The sequence below is a fragment of the Crotalus tigris genome, unplaced genomic scaffold, assembly GCF_016545835.1.
Source record: "Crotalus tigris isolate CLP2741 ecotype Arizona unplaced genomic scaffold, ASM1654583v1 scf7180000024292.1016931, whole genome shotgun sequence".
Lineage (NCBI taxonomy): Eukaryota > Metazoa > Chordata > Lepidosauria > Squamata > Viperidae > Crotalus > Crotalus tigris.
The window spans coordinates 602,272-625,855 of record NW_024100465.1 but is presented as its reverse complement, the minus strand read 5'-3'; the positions used below and the strand labels follow the sequence as shown (position 1 = coordinate 625,855).

The 23,584-nt window shown below is 34.0% G+C and overlaps 1 protein-coding gene and 1 pseudogene across 4 annotated transcripts in view; both read left to right on the top strand.

The window, feature by feature from the left end:
* Window positions 1–5,016, top strand: part of HEPACAM2 (HEPACAM family member 2) — a 32,950-nt gene extending 27,934 nt beyond the window's left edge. For all 4 annotated transcript variants that reach the window (XM_039324083.1, XM_039324084.1, XM_039324082.1 and 1 more), the window contains 3 exons: window positions 530–603; window positions 1,737–1,861; window positions 3,158–5,016. In XM_039324083.1, coding sequence (XP_039180017.1) covers window positions 530–603; window positions 1,737–1,861; window positions 3,158–3,167 — 209 coding nt within the window. In that variant the 3' untranslated portion in view covers window positions 3,168–5,016. The remainder of the gene's footprint in view (window positions 1–529; window positions 604–1,736; window positions 1,862–3,157) is intronic.
* Window positions 4,922–11,225, top strand: LOC120299328 (annotated as a pseudogene).
* Window positions 11,226–23,584: the final 12,359 nt, after the last annotated feature.

The following is a 23,584-nucleotide window of genomic DNA, read 5'->3' as shown; positions in this document are numbered from 1 at the left end:
TAGTTTTTTTGTTGTTGTTGTTTTTTCAGTATGCCTGATTCCTGTTTTTTAAATTAATATGTAAAAAGTCAAAACAGATGAGTCAGGCAACTTGGGGGATACCAAGGAAAGTAAGTGCAGAGACATGGATACAGACACATAAACACACATAAACCATTTCTTACAGATATGAGGGCAAAATTTGTGATGGTCAGACATTTTATTTTGAAATCTGAAATTATAACGCTTCTATGTACTTCATCTACTTTGGAATAAAATTAGTGTTTGAGGACAAATAAGGATGATTTTTTTTCACTTTTATATATTTACTTTGTGGGGAAAGTGTGAACTTCTTTTCTGAACTTCTGTTTTCTTTTAATGTTTTACTTGAAACATCATGTACATAACTGCCATTCTATTACCTCCATTCTCTTACTTGAATGTTCCAGCATTCAACTTTTTCTTAATATTTCATTGGAATTCAACTTGAAGTGTAATATAGTACAACTCATCATAATTCATATTTTTATTTAAACACTTATATTTTTAGGACATGAAAGTGCAACAAGAGATTTTGGAGTATACGAATTTATTACACTTCCAGATACTGCAGAAATCCCACCGGTAAGTGAGTGTATAATGAAATAGACATATTTGAAGAATCAGTACTATCTGTAAAACGGAATTATAAAATAATTTAAAGATTCCCCAGACTAGAATTCCTATAAATTCATGTTTTGAAAACTTATTTTAGTTTCCACTTGTACATTCAGTTCTTCCCCCTGGAAGATCGCAGGACTTAAAGTCCTCTTAAACTTGTAATGGTGCTGAAAGAGTGGTCCTTGAAGTTTCAACAGTTGCAGCATTCCCGTATTATATGATTATAATCCAAATGCTCAGCAATCAGCCTAGATTTCTGACTGTCATAGTTCCAGCTGGTCATATGATTGTGATTACAACCTTCCCTGTCAGCTTCCCACAAGCAAAGTGAATGTGGAACCGGCAAGACATTGGAAGTTATGGTCATGTGAAGCCCTTGCTTAACTTTGGTATCTGGGGACTGGTGGAACTGTTATCACTAGTGGGGTGGTCGTATGACATTATAGTTTATAATTGCACTTCTTAGCCATTGAAATTCCAGTCCCAATTACCACTGTTAAGGGAGGACTACCTGTATTCTCTGTACCTCTCCCAATTTATCTTCATATCAACAAATTTATTATGTATTTTAGGCTGGAAAAATGACAGACCTAAAACATCTCATTGAGATTCATGGGGTGTAAGAAGTAATTTCCCTTGTCCTAATCCAGCGTTTCTCAACGTTTGTGTGACGGCGACCCCCGTCACACGAATGTGCCGCGCATGCGCAGCGCCGCCCCCATGCGCAGCGCGCATGCGCGGCGCCACCCCCTGAGGGGGGAAATGGCGGATTGCATTGTTTGGCGACCCCCATAAAATGGTCGATCGACCCCAAATGGGGTCGCGACCCATAGGTTGAGAACCGCTGTCCTAATCCATCAGTTTTGCCATTTTCCATATTGGCTATACTTTCTTTCTTTATTAATTTATTTATTTTGTGGATGTTTTTACAGTTTTAATGTTTTTTTTAATTCTTTCATAATTTTAGAATTATAAGCTATCCAGAATCACTTGGTTGAATTGGTTGACTATAGAAAATGAATGAATGATTGAATGGGCTTTTATTGTGGTCTTGCTTATTTATTTATTTAAATAAAATTGTAACCTGCTTCTTTCAGGTACCAAGATGGCGTGTTATTGACTCTGATGTTACTGACTCTGATGTTGTGCAAAGTCAAGTTATTAACGTTACAGTTTATGAAGATGTTCATCCTGCTCCTGAACTAAATGAAGAACAACAAGAGTAAGTTCATAATGCTGATATATTAAGAAAGGCATTTGTTTTGCCCTACAAAACTTCCAACAGTGATATCTGTCTTTTTTATCGTCCATCAACCTTGTTGCTGATAGTCCTCATGTCTTTCTTTACCTTTTCCTATAAGTAAAATATGATAATATTCTTTAAATTTCGTAAGGACTGACACATAGAAGAGAAAGTTGAATGCTTATTGTTACCATAGGGAGAATGATTAAATTCATTGGGTTTAAGTAACAAGAAGATAGTGTTCAGCTGAATAATTTGATAATGACAGTATTGTCTGAGAGTATTGCTAATTACTTAGAATTAGGAATTGACTTTCTCATCTTGAAAATGTTTTAATTCTTATTTCCTGTATCAAACAGGGAATGAATTAAATAGCCTTCAAGTTCCCCTTCTCCCCCAAATACTCCCTTTCTCCCTCAAAGTTCTTTGAGATTTACAGTATAATCTCTATGCATGTTTCCTAATTGCACTGAATTCATTGGAATTTGCTGCCAAGCTCAATTATATTGGGGAAGGGAATAAACCTTGGAAATAATTTTGTTGTTGTCAAACAGTTCTGATAGTCACAGCATATTTCTATACATAGCCCTGGAATAAAATAATTCTGACCTCAGAAAGTCAGGCTACATTTATACATTACTTAAAAATGGTGTTTTGTTCTCATGATGACCACTCAAGCTATGTATTTGTTAAACATAGTTTATGGCTTAATATTATATGTGAGGCCACTCCATATCATTCAATCTATAATTTAGATTATAACAATATAAATATACATATTTTGTATCAAATTCTAGTTAATTTTTCTTCTTGACTCTAATCAAAACCAAAGTAGGACATATATGCTGGAAGTTTGATTATCACAAAAATATTTGGCAATACTGTATTCAGGAAGGTTTTTGTTGAACTGGTATGAGATTACAGAACAGCAGATGAAGTCCATGGATCCCTCAAATTTAATTTCAGAATAAAATTGTCCCAAATCTTGTGAGGTTTGATAGTGTTATGGGATTTCAGCCTTCGAAAATCTTCAGAAACTCTGCATTATATGTGATTATGCAGAATTACACCGTCCTTGGAACAACTTCAGATTCACATGTTATTGTTTGTTTTACACACACACACACACCCACACACACAAACACGCACACACATGTACGTACGTGCGCACACATATACAGTATATTCATATTCACTCCTGAGTTGGAAAGGGAAAGTAATAATCTTTCTTATGCTGTTAAGGCTGTGATTAAATAATACTCTTTTTCCTTTTAGTGAGACATGAAAAGAAAAATGGAAGCCAAATTATTACATCTGTTTCCATAGAGAACCAACAATTGCCTGCAGGAAAAAAAATTCTGACATATGATACAAATTTCACCTCAATGTTAAAAAGCAAAATGCTTTCTCATGGACTGCATTTCTGACAGAAATGGCTTATGGTTATTAGTTAGACTATAAAAGTTACCGCTCCAAAGCTACAGCAAAATGTTAAAATATGATATGGTGTTCAATTATTTTATTCTAGAATGGGGGATTGCCCATTTTGCCTAACAAGGATGGCAGTTTTGTTATTTTTTTAATGCAACAAATGTGCCTTATTATTTTGCATAAGCCTATACTATCTAAAAAGGAAAAACAGCAGAATGTTAGCAAGTACAGTAGTACGATATTTTTTTTAATAAAGACCATTTTTTTAACACCAGCACCAACTAAAGATTTATCTTCAATTAAAATAATATCCAGAACTTCAACTGATATAGTTCATAATCTAAATAGTATACTTTTCTATTTGTCGGCATTTAATGCACGGAGTATAAAATATAATACTAGCAGCAGTGACTAGAGTCAACATAAAGTATGATGCGGAAAGTTATTATGATCATCATTCTCCCTCAATCCCAGCTATCTAAAATTCTAATCAGCAGAAGGAATAAGAGTGGAGGGAGGAGCTTTTTAATTAAATTCACTGTTAATTGTCTTGGGAATCTCAAGTCTGTTTGGGCTCTAAATGAACACAATGGATCCACTTTTCAAATATCTGATTCGTTTGCATTCGTTTGTTTACTTAGAAACACTCAATATACTTTAAAAATCATTTCTTTCTATACAACTGTCTTAAAATGACTGTATTTTGTGTGTGTGTGTGCGCGCGCGCGCGCGCACGCGCGTGTGTGTTTCCAACATCTATCTTTATTTCAGGACTGCCCAATAAATGAAGACAAGTCACTGCTGTGTTTTGTGAAGTTAGGTTTAAACAAGGCTAACTTTCAAAAACCTTTTCAATATATATTTTTGTGCACGTCCTGCTCCAACACTCTGGATCCTAGTGTTTTAGATGTCAGTTTCTGAACACCAGGGTGGTATCTGCAATCATGAAAGCACATTCTGGGAACTTTCACAACCGCCAGCCTTAATGGAGAACTTAACCATCTCCACAATGGCTTGTTATGGTGGCCACGTCTATCAGAAAGCAACCTGAACAAAATAGTTCCTCCCAGTTCCAAACTAAAGTGGTGAGTTATAGCCAGCCACTATTCCTAAAATATCTATGTTATACCCAGAGTATTTTTTGTAAATAAAAATAAGAGTGGATATTTTACTTGGAAGCATGCTAGTTTCCAATAATAATAATGAATAAAATATCCCTTTAAAAGCCAGGTAGTTCAGGAACCCTGCTGGGAAAAAGGGAAATGATTATATAGTCTCATGCTGCCTATTTCTTAACTTAGTGCCACCTTGAGCATAATTAAAAGATAATTTCAGTACAGATTATTATGATTATGATTAGATCCATTTTATTTTACGTGTATCAAAAATAAAATTCTTTATCAGAGTCAAAGAATTTGTCTCAAATAATGCCTATAGACTATATACATACATATATTACATATTGTGTAACAAATAAACACTCTGATTGTTAAAGAGTAAAAAAATGTGGAAATATGTCTTCATGCAAATAGGTTTCTCTGTATTGTAATATATAATATGATTTAATCAAAACCAAAGTATTATAGTTTTTATTTATATCATTGTCAGATGGATGATGGATTCAGTATGTATATATTTTGTTCATTTGCTGAGTTATAAATTTATGTTATTCATTTGTAAAGATTTTGAATATAAAAAATAAAATTATATAAATATGCAACTGTATATTGATTATTTTTATTCTGGGAAAAAGGTTGTTTTATTCACTTTTGTAATTAAACATCTTAATCTAGAAAAATAATTTTTCACAAATTCTTATTTCAAAATAAATTGATTAGATTTTCAGGTGCCATAAAATTCTTCAGTTTTTTACTTCAATAGATTAATATTAATTAATTCATTCATTCATCTGGAAAGAATTAATGTGGTGGTCTTGCCAGGCACAAAGACAGATACAGATCAACGAGCACATTCACAATGAATTTTATATCACTTTTATATCCAATATATTCAGAAACGGGTTTTATAGCTTATGTGGTTTTTAAAAATAAAATATTACAGGTCACTCTGGAAATTCATTCCAATATTAAAGGATTTGTGAATAAAGTGATGCGTCATCAAGTCATTTTTGATTCCTTGTGACTACTTAGATAGATCTAACCAGGCTCTCAGAAGGGTAATTATTGCAACTGTAACAGTATACAGCCTCATAGCTGCTGGTTGTTCTCTTTTCTTCCAACTTTCCCAGCATTAGAACTTTTTTCAGAGAACTGAGTCTTCTCATAATGTGTCCAGAATAGGATTATTTCAGCCTAATTATTTGTGTTTCAAATGAGAACTTTAAGCTGATTTATTTGATCCATCATTTTGTTTTCTTTGCTGTCCACAGTATTCTTGGGATTATTCTTCAACACCAACGTTCAAAGGCATTAATACTTTTCCTATCCTGCTTCTTTATAGTCCAACTTTCTCTTCCATAGTGTATGGAATACCATGGCTTGTATGGTATTTCTTAAATAGCTGGACTCCTATTCAGATCAGGAATACACATGTCTATGTATGTTTCAACAAAGGACATGATTAATATTTCATGTCAGCCCATAATGCCAGTGTTTTCTTTCATTTAGTTTTAAAATTGGCTACCATTCTTCAAAATTAAATTAACCAAGATAATAGAAATGAGATTTGACAGTAATGACACATGTAATTTGATTAATAGTGGCAACAAAGATTGCTAGAATTGCTTTTTCTAAGTAGGGCAGTCTTACGATATCTCACTAAACAATTGGATCACTTAGTGGTCATTACCTGTAACTGCTTATTGGAAAGATAATGAATTTATGATTTAACAAATCATATGTTATGTGGTAACTAGAAGTAATACAAATTAACTCAAACATTTGAAGGGATAACTTGACCATAGATACTTTTCTCTTTAAAAGATTGAAATATATTTTACAATAATATATTGAACTCATGCAGATGTTTGGATGCTACTTATTATCATATTGGTGGTCGTGTAAAAATATAAAAGCTTTTGGATTAAGATATGGTGGAATATTCAAAGAATTTTTAGAAGGAGGGTAAAATTTACCCCACAATTGTTTTTGTTAGGTATTATTATTGATTGTGATACTAAGGAGACTACACTGATGTTAAATTTAATTACAGCCGCAAGGTTGTTAGTAGGGCAATGTTGGAAGAAGGAATCTTTGCCTACTTTGCAAGAGTGGTTTCTTAAAGTTTCTTATTTGGCGGAAATGGCAAAGATTTCAGCTTTTTTGAAGGATCAATCTCAAGAGAAGTATGTTGTGGTATGGAAAAAATGGATAGATTTTATACAATATAAGTTAGATATAAAAATATTATTTAGTTTTTTAACAATTTATATTCAAAATGGAATATTTTGGGTTTTTTTTCTTCTTTTTTTTCTCTGTTCTTTTTTCTCTTTTTTTATTCTTTTCTTTTTTAAACATTTATCTTTTGTATCTATGTTTATATATATATATATATATATATATATATATATACTATTGTTAATCATTTTATAATTTTTTTTAATTAATGTATTTAGATTTTTAACTAATGTTAGATTTATTTATGATTTATAGCTTTTTTTAAGATTTTTTGATGAAATTCTAATTAAGCCTATATCCAGCTCTGGGAAGGTCGGGGGAGGGAATGGGGGGGTTGGGGGGAAGATTGTTTTGTTTTTGTTTTTGTAAAATGTTAAAAATTTAATAAAAATTATCTTTAAAAAAATAATAATAATATATTGAACTCTATTCATCCATTAATTTCTCAAGGTACTATTTACAGTAAGTTGATTTTTTGGTATTATTTATTAACATACAAAAGCCAGTTTGGGGTCATGGTTACGGTGTCAGAATAGAACTTGGGAAATTTAGCTCTGCATTTGGCATAGAGCCAGATAGGTGACTTGGGCCAGTCCTTTTCCCTCAGCCCTACGAAAGACACAATAGCAAACCACTTCTGAAAAACTTTGACAAGAAAACTGTAGGAGTTACCCCAGACAGTGTCCAAGAATTGGCACACAACTAAAACAGAAGATGAAATATTATTAACATGCAGTATACATTGGTACTGAATATTGGTACTGTATGTTGACCACCATATAATTTTCTATACTTTTATTTGATAATTTTAAATTTTATCTTTTTTTTAAAGAAGTGAGATAAGTGAGATCATCTACTTCAAAAAAAGCATGTCAAACTATCATTGCCCAATGTACTTAAACAAATAGAAAAATGTGGTGACATTATTTTCTGTCAAGATGTAACAGGCTCTAATTTTGAAGATGTTTTCAAAATAAGATTTTATAGCAATGTGGATGACTCATGATCCAGCAATTCAGATAATATATAAATCCAGATGAAGGTATGGATTTATGGGCAAGATTCCAGCACAGATTTATGTCAAGATTTATGGGCAAGCTTCCAGCACAGGGCTTCCTAAAGTTAAATCTTGCAGCAAAAATAAAAGAGGAAGAGAGATTAAAGAAATTGCCAAAGGAGAATTAGCTGAAATGTACATATGAGAAGTGTTTGTAAGATCTGAATGCATGGAGCTATCATAGCTTGTTCTTTAAAACTCCCAAAGTCTTTATCAGAAAACAAAATATTTAATTGTATCCTTTTGACCTGTTTGCCACAGCCACTATATACAACAGCATTCTGTATATTACTTGCCATATTATTGAAACAGGGCCACTGAATCTCATTGAACAAATCCATGAATTTAAATTCTTAACAAATATACTGTAGCAAATTTCACAAAAAAGAATTCAAAGTTAAATTTTGTAATGAGATTTTCACATTCGCTGCAGTATGTATGACCTCTCATACTAATGGTAGTTCAGGTAGTTATATGGGATAATCTTCATGAAAAAAATAAAACTATGTTAACTATTTTGATATAAAGCAACGTTTTGGAAATTTTGTCAGTATTGCAAAAAATTGCATTCAGACACCTACTATTTTTGTGGAAATATTTCAGCAAAAAGTCTTGTCTCAGAAATATTTATTATTAAAGTTGGCCGTTCCAAAATATGCTACTTGTCAATCTAAGTATTTCCTTAGAAACACATATTTATCAAACTATAGCCTAGGAGCAATACTTATCAAAGCTACTGACGAAGCTTCACCAGAAACATCAAAGGCTATAACACAATATACAGGTATCTCTCAATTTACAATAGTTCATTTAGTTACCATTTAAGATTATAACAGAATTGGAAAAAGTGACTTATGACCATTTTTCACACTTATGACCGTTGTAGCATCCCTATGGTCCACAGGATCAAAATTCAGATGCTTAGTAACTGGTTCATACTGTATTTATGACAGTTGTAGTGTCCTAGGATCATGTCAGGTCAGCTTTTGAGGCCTGACAAGCAAAATCAAAAGTGAAGCCAGATTCACTTAACAACCATGTTACTAACTTTACAAATGTAATGATTCACTTAGCAACTGTGGCAAGATAATTCATAAAATGGGACAAATCTCATTTAACAAATGTTTCACTTAGCATAAATTTTGGGCTCAAATATGGTCGTAACTCAAGGACTACCTGTACATATTTATATCTAATCTCAAGAAATTAACAAATGACAAATAAGATCCATTCATATAGAATATAGCTTTCTTGAGTTTGATCTAGAGTCTGCAAGCAGTAATGTGATCAAAGCATTCAGAGAAACTGGATTTGTATGTGCTCATTTCCCAAAGCCATATCAGAAAATTGAAATTCAATTTGTGAAATTAATAACAAGAATAAAAACCTAAATCACTATCAGCAGTCAAAATGGATTTTCTGCGATGGCAGGATTTATATGAACTGATATTTCGCAAGCTAATATTGCTTTGGAGAAGGACTAGATGATATATTAAGTATTTGTATTGGGGCATAGACATAGCAGACTGGAAAGATATCTGATTTATTGAAGTAGCTAGATTAACAAACAGGTACATGTTTGTTTGAGTCTGCCAATGATGAATGGTATTATCCAAAAATTAAATTAAAAAATCTCTAACTTTTACCCTCAGAAGCATTTTCTTCTACAGTTCTTCCCTCAAAAGAAAAAGTCCCCAGGATTGTACTGGAAATTCTTCACTGAGTATTAAGAAGTTAAAAACAATAAACTATTTTCTGAATTAACAACAAAAACCCCCAAGAACAGCATTTTTGTCATGATGGGAAAGTATATTGATGGATTTTTTTTTCTCTTCTGAAAATTGTACTTCACCTTGCATTAAATGTGAAAACGGAACCTCTGATTGAATCAGAATCTCAGGCTTCTGATCAATCCTCCTCAAAAACAATCAGCCTTTATCATCATCTAGGCCAGCAATGGTAAACCTATGACACATGTTTCAAAGGTGACACTTCACAACATTTTAGGTGACACCAGTATTCACCAATACCTGATAACTATTCTTGAAAGCCCTCCCCATTGTTGCGTGTGCGTGTGTGTGTTTTGAGGCTGTGCAAGAGGACACTGCAAGAGGTCTGTGTTCCCACATGGCCTCCAGAGCCTCCGAAATGCCTGTGAAAAGGGGGCATGTTTTCATATGGTCTTTGGAGGTTATTGAGGCCAGGGAAGAACATCCTCCAAAGCTGCCTCATGCCATCCAGAGCAGCCTTGGGTAGGTCGCATGGGCCTATCAACAAAAAGAGAAGGTAAACAGCACCCAGCTGATTCTAGGTAATTGCACCATTCCCCAGGCTCATAGGCCTTGGGGAATGATATGAATCACCCTCTTTGAGTGGCAACAGTGACACTAAGGTGGAAGTCAAGGCCTGAGCTTCTGCTTCAGTTTTAATCTTGGAGTTGCCACCAAGAGCCACTGTTCAGGATGGCAAAAATACAAGGCAAGACAAAGAATTGTTTATCTTTTGTTCAGAGGGGGTGACACTTCTGTAGACCCAACTTATGCACTTTCTGAAGTTTTTTCATGACGAGCCCAAAGGGTTTGCTGTCATTGATAAAGGCTGTGGCAACACTGCTTAAGCCTGTATACTTTCTGTGAACTGCAAGTGCAAGAGATTCAAATGCACTGTTCAAAAAATAAAATGCTTGATTTTTCCAAATTGGAGCACAATTAACCACCTTAATTTGATTATTTGTCAATATTGAATCTTGTGGATTCAATACCTACTACCTCATGCTATTCAAACTACTTACTTACTACCGCATGCTATTCAAACTATTATTGCAGAAAATGTTATATGCAAAACTTTTGGTCATAATTTTGAATTGTATGCAGTCCCATAGTCTTGCAGAAAATTCAGAGTCTGAAAAGTATTGGTTTGGAACAAAACCTAATTGAGGAACAAAGGGCTTTTGAGGAAAACCTCAAATATAATGTAGGAACTTCCTGGAGATTTCTATTCATTTATGATTATGAAAAAAATCATTGAGAATATAGTCCAGAACACACTGAAAGATCTCAGTGTTGCAAATGAGGAAGCACAAAGTTATTTCCTTTCTAGCACTGTTAGATTCTTATGATAGAGAATTCATTATCTCTGTAATACAATACAAAGAGGATTGGAAAATAAGTAGTAAAGGAAAAAATGAAACTGCGAAGTCCATGTGGATATCAAAAGCTTGGATGTGAAGATGGGAAATAGTTCCAACATTATACTGTAATGAAAAACTGAAGCACAAGAATATAGACAGTATCAAAGAGTATATATGAGTCTCATGCTGATTCCCGAACAGTGCTTTGAAGAATTTAAGTAAATAATTAAGCTGATTAAAAATAAGATGATTACTGAAAAGGGACTTATTTTATGGCATTGGCCTAATAAATTTCAGCAAGATGTGGAAAGCATGCAGCTGAGGAGACACAGAAAGGAACATGGGGATAATATAGAAACATTGATTTAAGTGAAAAAAATTCAGAGATGAGAATAAGTAAAATACTTTTGAGGTGGTACTTCAGTGGATTCTGAAAAAGAAATGAAAGAAAATTTAAGAATTTTCCAGTAAAAATGCAGATATATTTTGCCATTCAGATTTTTAGGGATCAGTATGCTAAATGTTTAATACTTCTTTGCAGCTGGAAAAGTTGAAAAACAGAATGATTGAAATGTGAAATGTGTTGGGGGAATGGTTCTCAAATCAGTGAAGAAAATTCAGGTAAGAAAAACTCACCAGTGATTTAGCTGTCAAGAGAATAGGACAGTTCTACATATATTCAGCTCAAAAACAGCTGAAGACCTCTAAGATGCCACAATATTGACCCTGTTGAAGAGCTGTGACCATTTATTCCTGGCTCAGCAGCAACATACTCAAAATCATAGTAAAATTAACCATTTTAAAAAAGTAATTCTGGAGAGATTGTGGGAACTACCCATTTGCAGGAACTCCAATCTCCCCTTTCCTACCCCAAGTTTCACTTGCCTTTGCAGAAACTGATGCTTTTGACACTCCTCAAATACATTTTCCCCAAATTCCTTCAAACAAATTTTTAGACAAATGCACATAACATAAAATAAGACAATAAATGATAGAAACACACAAGCAATTGATCTTATTTCATTTTGCACGAAATGGAATGAGCGACTTTATAAAGAACTACAGGACTTGTGGGAGATGAAGATGGAGCAATGATTTTTGCTCTTTATTTTCAGCATTGCAGTGGCAATGTGGAATGCCCGTAGTCAACCTGAGACTTATTGGATCGTTGTTTCAGAGATATTTCTTCATCTAAACAGACAAACAACATGACCAAAGTAAAAAATGCAATAGGAGTGAGAGATGGATGAAGCTAGTCTATTGAATCTCTGGGTGGTGAACAGAACTAAGAGCCATGTGCCAAAATTTTGTGGGCAAGTTGAGGTATTAAAGGATTAATCCTTTTGCCCCTTAAATATCCCTCATGTACCATGCCCAAAATAATTTCTCCTCTGGTTCTAGTTAGTTTGGAGGAAACTACAATAATGGTGCTGGTTGCATACTGCCATGTAGCCATAGTTTTCAAATCCCTGTTCAAATAAATGATTTATTTATTCATCTTGCATCATTTTAAACTGTCCCTTTTTATATTCCTGTTGAGAAACAACAGGAACGTGGCTTTCTTCATCAGTTTGTATCCAATTGTTAGGAGCCTTTGAGTCAGTCTTGACATCTTTATGACTGTTTGGACAAGTCCATGAAGTTTTCTTGACAAGATTTTAAAGTGATTTGCCGTTGAAAGAAAGGACGGGTCCAACATCACCAGCTGGATTCATACATAAATCAGGACTAGAACAGTCTCCCAGTTGCTAGACAAATGCTTTAAACCCTTACACTGGCTCTCTTTACAAAGTTAGGATGAAATAAAATCTTTTGTATAAAAAGCCAGGGGGTGAGAGCATCTTGCACCTCTGTGGGGAAAAGAGTTACTTAAACTGAGGAAGCCAACCATGTTGTCTATACCCCATGGACCTCAGAAAGGAGCAGGGGAGTTTGTAAGCAGGTTCTCTCACAACAAACAAACAAAAAAATCTATTGAATATAATCCCAAATTAGCAGTCATTTCTAATTGTATTGAGATGAAATTTTAAAGTTGCCTGTATGAATACTATAAAGTTGTATTTCCATAGTGAATATGATCTCTTTAACTATTTGTCCAAAAAACAAGCTCACTATGCAGTTTGTGCCTGAATACTTGATGTATTTCTACTTTTTCTTCAAGTATGCATTTAGTTCAAACACATATTTTCCAGTAGTTGGGTTGAGGATTGGCAAAGTAACCCAAGCTTCCATGACTGACAAAGGACTTGAATCTGCTTAACTCTGATATATCTCAGCCACTCCCCACAATATCATTCCTGAACATATCTATCCAATGTCGTAAACACCCACATTGCTCCTGCAGGTGTCAGTGTCAGACTATATACTTGTATTCCTCAATGTTCATGTGCTTTTGTAACCACTCCTGTGTATTTGTTGAAAAAAAAAGTGATAATAATGTTATTTATTCCAAATAGTATACATTAAACATCTGTACAATTATACCCTGATCATTAATTTATATAATCGTCTTTTAATGAACAAAATTTAATCATCTGTGATACAACTTGCAATAGTTCAGTGATAACATTTAACCACTTAATTCTGGAAATCCAAGTGTCCTTTTTTCACCTTATAAACAGAATGTGTGATTGGACACACAAGGAATTTGTCTCCGATGCATAAGCCCTCAGTGTACATACAAACAACAAAGTGATAATTCATGGATCATAAATCATAAGATACAATCATAAATAATAATTCTTGAATATTAAATATTGTCCTAAATATAGAAATAAAAATATGTATTTTGCCAACATAATATTCACTGGATATAATCCATATATGAAATAATTTAGGCTACTTGATGTTATTGTACTATTGTTCCCTTCATTAGATATCCAAATAAGCTTTTAAATAAACTGAAATACTAATTATTCATTTCCTGGTTATGTATATGTTGAGTAAACACTAAATTTCTTCTGTATCAATTAAAAAAAAACTTACTCAATGCTCTTTTTCTTTTAGTGATGTTTTTATTTTTTAACCTATACCCAAATTTCTACTGCCATCTAGAGATATTACAATAGTAATGCTATTACTGCTGCTATTCTTAAAATTAAATATTTTTCCAATATTCCACTACTTTGCCAAACAGTACTTGAACATGCAAAGGTGCAGGGATGAAAACTTAAGCCATTAAAGCCATAGTATTAAGGGCCACATAGTTAAAACCGGCCACTGAAAACAATCAAAGAAATAAATCCAGACAGTAAAAGCCAATCAGAATGTTTAAAAATCACTTTTTAACAGGGAGAGTGTTGATTTATTTTTCACAAGGAAAATATACCAAAGAAAATCCTGAATGCCATGCCCAAGAAAATCTTGCTTTATATTCTTATTCACTGAATGATTTAGTACTGTGGTAAAAAGCTTTAGTACTGTGGTACAAAGTCTTCAAAGCTTACCATACAGGTCAAGAGATAATTTGCAATAGCCTCTCAAAAGAGTTTAGCTTTAACTAATAAATTAGCTTCTTTTGATTATATAGTCTTGAGCATATGGTTTTATGCTTCCTTGTCATCTTTGCTCATCCTGGAATGTTATTTTAACTATAACTTTGCTAGTTAAAACTCTAGGAAAGATATCTAAGTATAATAATTTTGTTCCTATATTTTTTTACCACTGCTGGGGCACAAAAATAAACTTGTACAATTTTTAATGATTATTCCACCCCAAAAACTTCTTCATTTCCTCTCAGCTATTCTCACTGGTTTGACGGAAAAGAAATGGTTCCTTCTGTTTTCAAAGGAGAAGCAAAATTAATGAAATTCTCACAAATGGGTAGAGTTTTTATATTTTTCCTCCATTCAAAGTGGCTAATAGTTTTTGTGAAATTTTATCTTGAGCTGTCCTTAAGCTAAAATAATCTCTCCATCTACAAGTAGTCCTCAACGTACAATCATAATTGAGTCCATAATTACATTGTAAATGGTGATCATAAGTCGAGGCACCGTGATCAGAAGTCATTTTGCAGCTTTTTTTAGTAGCAGTTTTTCAGTGAATGCAGCAGTTGTTAGACTCATGCATTTGAACAATGTGAATCATGGTCACATGACTGTGGTACAGTGGTTAGAATGCAGTATTGCAGGCTAATTCTCCCGACTGTCAGCAGTTTGATTCTCACTGGCTGAAGGTTGAATCAGCCTTCCATCCTTCCAAGGTCAGTAGGACCCAGATTGTTAGCAGCAATATGATGACTTATAAACTGCTTAGAGAGGGCTGTAAAGCATTGTGAAGTGGTATATAAGTCCAAGTGCTATTGATATCATAATTTTGAATGGTCATAAAATGACCAGTTGTTAAGCAAGAATGTGTACGTATTTAGTCTGACTCTGGAATTCAGTTCTAAGTGAAGATATAATAAGAGAACAGAGAGAGAGAGAGAGGGAGAGAGAGAGAGAGAGAGAGAGAGAGATGTGTAAGGAGAAGGAAAGAAGTTGCAGATTCATCTTCCATCTCCTTGCAATAAAAAGTCAACTCAAAAGGACAATTTCAAATAAATCCTGGAGCACCTGGAACCTTTTGCAAGAGGAAGGAATATTTCTGAAAATTGGATTGTATATTCCTAGTATTGGAATTCCAGTTTAGGACAGAGCTTTGCACCACTACAAGTTTCTTCCACAGAATAGAGATAACCTTATGGAAAAAGGAATTGATGGTAACTAAACTAAACTAAGTCTTTCCAACAACTTCATACAAAGTACTGTCCCAGACTTCTCCCCCAAAACAAGCAGCCACAAGTGGTCCAAATTTATTGGCTAAAACCAAATGTTTTAGCAACAAATTACATCATGAAGAACCCCCTCTTCTCATCAAGATGTTTAGTCTAATCAAGAGTTAACTGCTCTCTTTGCAGCCAGAAATCACCACAGCTTTCTTTCTTCTATTCTGGGATTGCTAGGAATCTCAGCCATGAGAGGAATGTAGGACTTACCCTCACCTGAGGGAATATACCCAAAAAATTAAAAAGTTTATCCTTGCAGGATAGTCTGAATTGGAACACAGTGCTCCCCCCCCCAGATGAAAGGAAAAGTTTGCTTCTTTAAAGGTATAATTGAATTAAATTAAGAAACTAGTTTTCAGGAGGTCTTCCCTAATTTGAGACACAAGACTGTTTTCACTTTTGCTCAAGGATCATTTTAGCCAACCTTTCCATTTTGCAAGAGGACCACCTTGTAGCTTGTGCATGAAAAATTGTTGGGTTCATGAGAGAACCTGAAGTGGAATAGAAGGAAGAAAACATGAAATTTGGTTGATGTGATACATTATCTACAACAACAGAACTTTGATAAGCAAATGGACTGAACTGAGAAACTGGATAAGGTGAATTCTGTCAGACAGATATGATCAGAACACATGAGGAAGGGGCATCTTAGTTGCAAAGACTGTGTTAAATACCGAATTGAATTCAGAAAATAGAAGGATCAGAGGAATTTAAAGGCCAAATTTACCATGAAACAGTGCAAAGTAATTCATTTCAGGTACCAAATCTTGACGAGAATCATTTCTCACTTCCAGAAGCTGTCATTTTTATTCTTTGTTCTGATTTTTTTCCCTGACATAGACCTAGCTGAAATCTCTACAGTCATTATGATCTCTTGCCTCAGCATAAAACTACTCTGTACAGTCCACTAACTTCCACAAAAGCCCAACACTGCAAATAGAGGGAACAAATAATGTTTTCATATGTTTTTGATGACTGAAGCAAATGAATTAAGTCACACACTGCAGATGTTGATCTTAATTTCTGGCCAAGGTTATCTGCTTTGAGGCTTTCCACCCTAGTTGGTTATAGCAACACTGGAATGCATGTCAACCCCCTCAAGCTTTCTATAACCTATGATTAAGACTTCTCTGTTGCATTTCTTCCCAGACTTGGAAAAAATCCTCTAGTATTACTCTCATTAAACAGTTTGGACATCCTCAAAGCTTCTTTCTTCCCTCTGTTAGGCAAGATCTAGTGAGTAATCACTAAAGCTATACAAAGCCTGAAAGTTCCTATTCAAGACCATTCCACAAAGTAGCCACTTCAACAGACTTTGTCTTTTGTGCATATATGCAGATGGGTTGAAGATACCTCTACCAACATTTCTGGCAAAGCAAAATTCACCCCAGATGTAGCAATAAAATATCATCTCCAGAAACTCAGTCTAGTAACAGCAAAGGCTTTTAAAGCCTGACAGCTACATAAATTGCTTTTTTGCAGACAAGAAAGGAATCATATATTCACAGAAGATCTGCAGGATCTGAGCTACAGGAATCAAATCCTATATATATATATACTGTACATGAACCCATTTTTTCCTTGTACCTTTCAAAATCAATATTTGGATTATTCTTTCCTTGGCCTTGAATGTCAGAGACCCTCTTTTCATGTTTACAAAAAAGTTTTGTCTGGCCTGATAATCAGTGTTTCCTGCTTCATCAGCTTGAGACCTTAAAACAGCCAAGTATAGCAATTTGTCACAATGCTTTGACTTCTGTGTTGAGGCATCACCTTGAACTGAATAGTTTGTTTAATCCAACTTAATACACTTCTGCAAAACAAAGTAATGTTGATTCACACAGACCAAAGGCTCATGATATATGCATTTTTCACCTTTTAATTTTCTCAGATATTTTCAAATCCTTTGATGATTATTTGATTTATATTCTCCATTGAATTATTTCTTTCTTCCTGCCTCTACTCCAGGCAAAGGTCAACTGTGGAACACCATATGAAATTCCAAAGATTACACATACTCTCCTCTCCCTTCCCTACCCTGATTACAAAGGAACTTGCAAAGCGTTTATAAAAGATAAAGAAATGGATTTTCTTTCTGTGGATTTTATTTGCTAATGACTAGTTGTCCTGGGATATATTCAATTTTCACTGAGCATTGATACAACCTACAAAGGAATTACACTGATTTTCAATTATAGACAATAATCAAAGTTTATGCTATTTTCTCATTATTCAAGCAAAAGTTATTGCACAATTATTCCATCTTTCCCACCTTAACAAATTCGCTATGGTAGAAAGAATTGAGAGAAAATTAGGAAATGTATATACTGAAAACATTACCTTTAGGCTCCACTAAAAAAAATCTCATTAAAAAAAATCCCATTGGTGTGTTAGCCAATGTCCTACAGGAAATCAGTGCAACAGCTTGTGCCTACAGGTGTTCATGAATGTGGTGGAATATATCTGGGCCTGGGAATGAGAAAGGATAAAATCATCATTAAGGGATGATTACTTAGATCAGAGAAAAAAGACTGTGTTAAAAAAAAAAACCCATCAAAATAACCCAGCTTCGATTTGTTTTTTGATAGCTGAGGTCATGAGAAACTTGATAGGGTTTTTATATATTGCAATAATCAACATTTTTCCCCTTGCTGCTCCTGTTTCTTGACTTTGTCTAACTTGAAGGGTTAACTGATTTTATAAAATAGTGAGCATACATAATTTCATTTATAAAATCAGCATATTATGCAAAACTAGAATTGACTAGCAAGCATTTTGAAAGTAGAATAAAAATACATTGTTTTGTCTTACAAAATGAAAATGCTGACCAAACCATGACAAGTAAAACTTAGAAAAGGAGGATGAACTTTTTATTATGGGAACCAAAAAATATAAGGAGTGGAGATAATTTTTCAGCACATCCCAAAAGATAAATTTGTTGGAAAACCATTGGAGAAAATCAAGTGATTCTAACAAAAACAATATAGATTTCAACTTATGAAGCTTGAATTTCTTAAATAATTTCTATTTTTTCAAAATAAAAAGAAACAATTAAATAAAAATGAGAGTTAATCCTTTAGTATCTTCAAACTGCTATAGGGTGTTCTTACTTGTCTACACAAGTAGTTTCACTCCCCAACTCCACTTCCACCTTGACAAATCTGAGCATATCTCTGCAAACTGTCATCAGGAATTTTATTCTGACATAAAATGTCATTTTCAAAAGCACAAGCTAATTGACACTCAAACTTAATGTATTCAGTTTCTTGGCTTAGTCTTCTTGGTTAGTGGTTATTTGGCCTTATCCTCACTATGTTCTAGAACTACAGCCAGTACCAAGAACCACACCATGGGCGTGCCTGACAGTCATGGGACTGAGATGCCAACCACTGGAATGTATTTAATGTACCTTCCCTACCCCCACTTAAGGCTGGGCTTCCTGCTTAGTCATAAGGAAAGACTCTTCTCTAGACTCTTGTCTGACTCCAAGCCTTGAATGTTCTGGAACTGATTCATGCTCAATTTATACTTGAACCAACACACCCTTCAGGGCCCATTTCCTTGTACAAATTCCAACAGAGTCATCTTTTATAACAAATAAAGACAAAATAATCATTTCCTACCATTATTCCAATAATATCTGCATAATGAGTACAACCCAAACATTAATAAGAGACTGCTATATTGTTTTCTTGCAACTGAACATATCTAAACATTATATTGACAGGCAAATAATTAAACAATTGACCTAACATTATTTCACTCTTTGAATAAAGCAATATATGTCTGAAATTCATTTTGATAGCAAAAAGTTCTACTATTGGGAGAAATCCAGCAACAGAATCAGAATTAATTAACAGAGGAAAGAAAATTCAAAGTGGAGGGATTTTGCACAACAAGAGACAAAACAGAAATTACAGCTTTCACATTAATGATATTGTCAAAACAGGAAACAGAAATGAGGAAGGCTTCATAGAAGAAGTATCAAAGAGTGCTTGGATTTGGCACTGATCATGAGGACTGCTATGAGGAAAATCCTATGCTAACAGCTGGAGAATTCAGAACAGTTTCATGATACCAGTGGCAGGCATAAACATGCAAAAATTCATTATTACCTTGAAGAATGAATGTTTTTGTGTCTAGCGCATTTCCAGTATGGCGAAGAAAAAAGCATTCCTCTATGATAGCCCTCCATTTCCTCTTCTTCTAGCTCATATTTCTCTTCAGATAGGAAGAAAAGTAAAACAACTGGCTCTGGAATGGACTCTCAACCTTCTCCAAAGATAGAGATCCCCAGCAGGGGTATTCCTCCCTCGGCAGAAGATCATGCTACAATAAAGGTCATGTGAATTTCATATGAATTGACAATGCTGTATTTCCAGAATTCTTTTTAATATGTAAGAAATTGATTCATGCAAACCTAAATGTCCTGAAGAACAATTCTAGCAGGGAAAATTATGTAGGGAACTGACATGTATAAGTAGTTCTCAACTTACAACCATAGAGATGTGGTGACTCAATGTTTAATGACGCTGGAGATAGTCTCTCCTCCAGTGATTCTAGCACTGTGTGGTGGAGTGAGCTCCCATCACTTGTTCAGGTTCTGGCCACCTAGCAGTTTAAAAGTATGTTCTATGCAGGTAGATAAATAGGTACGACTTTGGTGGGGAGACCAGATGGTGCTTTGTTCAGTGGTTAGAATCCTGCCAGCATTGAACCTTCCTGGCTGTGATGCTCATTTGCAAGGCAGGTTCAATGGAAAGAGAAGGACCTTGGATGATGCTGTGGGAAAAGCTGCTCATCTTTTTTTCTGGTGCAAAGCTAGATTGCCTTCCTATGGTACACCATGGAAAGCACACAAGCAGTTATCTAACAGAGCTGGTAAACAGGTAGTCAAACTACTATTCTGTATTAGCATTGTAATCTCCTGACTAATGTAACAATGCCATATGATGATGATGATAACAACAACAAAAACTTACAAACATTTCTTTAGCCATTGTTCAAAGTTAGAAGGGCACTGAAAAAAACAAGTCCTTGCATTTATGACCTTACAGCATCCCCAAAGTAATAAGATCAGAATTCAAAGGGGTCACGTGATCACCATTGCAACCTTACCAGTCAGCTTCTAACCAGTAAAGTTAAAGGAGGAAGCCAGATTTGCTTAACAACCACATGATTCACTTAGCAATTGCAATGATTTGCTTAATGTCTGACAAAAAAAATGCAAAAAATTGGGTGTGACTCACTTAACAACTGCCTTGTTTAGTAATGGAAATTCTGGTCCCATATGTCATTGTAAGTCAAGGACTACCTGTGTTCCAATACTATCTGTACGGCAGATGGCATTGTTGACTAGAATCACATATCACAATAAATAATACTAACTTGCTTAATCATACTTTATTATCTGGTCCTACTAGCAGACCTAACCAAAACAAATCACATTATAATATAGTGCATTGCTTGAATTAAATCTCAGATTTAAGATGAAATAGGTAGAGATTTCCAATTGCTGGTTCCATTCTTTCCACTATACTCAGGACAAAGTCCTGAAAAGGAAAGGTCATGCAGTTACAATTGTTTGTGTAGATATGCATTACTTTTCAGATTATTTGCTTTACACATAAAGATTGAATGGATCAAATAGGATATCTAACATCAATATTGTGAAACCAAATGTATTTTTAGTATGTCTTTGGTATAATTCTGTACTTACATTTCAGTAAGTATGGAAAGTAAGTTTGGGTAACATTCAATTTTCAAATAAACCATAGAACTGATTTTAAATAATTCATAAAGAAAATAATAAGGCCTTGGAACTTGCCACTACAAGACACCAAGGCCAACTTGATAGGATTTTTTTTTTCATTTTAAAGAATTACCTATTTATGACTCATGCAAATATTTTCAGTTTAAGTAAACTATCATACAGTGTTTTAAGGAACCCACATTCAACTCAAATTATTCTGGAGAAAAGCTAGCAATTACATGTGGCTCTGTGTTCAGGCAAACAATTGCATAATTGGCAATGGTGGGTGTCTTGTTTTCTAAAGAATCTGATTCTGGCTACTGTTGGATATATGACTAAAGACAAGAAAGTCTGAACATGCATAGCAAATCTTGCATTCCTACATGTCTGTATAATTCACTGAAGTAGGTTAAAAGTGAACAATTCAGGAACATATAGAGCGCCCTCCTTTATATCATGTTAAAACTTAGTACACTTCAAATATCAGGTCACATTCATTAGTATTCTTAATTTATCATTAGTGTTTATTTCTAACTAATGTTTAAAATCACACAGTTACCATGCAGTCATATATTCTGACCATTTACTAAATCTCAGCCTACTATATTTTTCACTACAGTAGGGTGATAGGTACAAATGTAGGTTATCAGAATGGGATACAGTAAACTAAATTACAATGGAATGTAATACCAGCTAATAAGCATGTTAGAAACAGAATTCCTACTGAAGTTGGTACTAACCAATGTAGTATAAAAAAACATTAATGATGCTTCTCTGTTTATTTAATGGTATTGATAAACCATAAAACTTTTAAAACACTACTTTTGCTCCATCTCCTGAAATTATTTTCTGCGTAGTTGTTTATTTGTACACTGATTTATTGATTTCAGTATTTTAAACTTGAGTTTTTAATTTTTATAAAGTTATAGACCTATAAAGTTGTAACATTAATTCAAATTCAAATTAGATTACTAACACAGCTAAAAACTTTGTTAATAAAACAGTATTTTCTGCCTGAATTTTATCATCCATATGTCTTTAAAACTTAGGAAAAATTTATATTCTAAATTTAGTATATGAGGAATACAAGATGACAATATGCTTTTTTAAAAAAAATTCTTTTTGCATTGCTCCATGTGTGGTAAAACCTGGAATCATACCCAGATTTTTTGAGACAGGAGAATGATACCATGTTTAAATATGCAAGGCTTATTTTACAAAGAACAGGAAATTTTGTTTACCCCAAAATTTTCATCTGAATCCCACTGATATTAATATTTCTGAAATTCTGAAGACATGAGCCCTGAAACTTTAAATAGTTAAATTTTGTAACACACAAATCACATTTCCATGAAGTGCAAGCCGTCAGCTGTTATTGTAGGTCACTAAGATACAATGAATTATTTTCTGCAGTTCATGGAAAACATTAGGCGGCTGTAATAGTCAATGGCATTTCCTTCCTTACTGAAGCATTTGCTTCAGCAATCCTCTGTTTTGCTCCAGCGCCATTTCATGCTTAATAAAATGTCATGGACTTTCCCTTTTCCTTTTTTAAAGTTCTACTTAGTTGCTATTCAGACCAAAACAGAATATGGAGAAATAAAAATAAAAAATGTTGCTTAGCATGACTCGATGAATGAAAAAAAAAGGAATGAATTTTTAAAATTCTAAACAGAATGTGAATAATAGATTTGCTTTTTAGGTACTGAGAACAAAAAGTTATCAACATCAATAAATATTTGAAATCACTAAAATAATAAGGAAAAGACCAACTGCACATTAAAACCTTTGCATATTTTTCTTTTATTTCCCTACTAACCATATCATCACATTTTTCTATATCCCTGTACTTATCCATATTCTTTGCAATGAATATGTTTAGCTTGAATGCACCATTAACATTGAGTCCTGCCAGAAAGATAACAGATTACTACATACAGGTTGATTTAGGATGGCATACATCAGGCATGTCAAACTGCTGGCCCACAGGCCGGATGCATCAAGCCAAAACCGCACCCCCCCATTGCCGGCAATGAGAAAAAAGTTGTGCGACGTCACGTGACTTGCGAGTTTGACATGCCTGGCATACATGATATCTACAAAGAATTTTAAATAGATTAAAAAGCAGCAGGAATCCAAATGTGATAGCAGTCTATTTTGTGACACAATTAGTTAGATCACCAGTTAAAAACTTGGTATCACCATCAACTT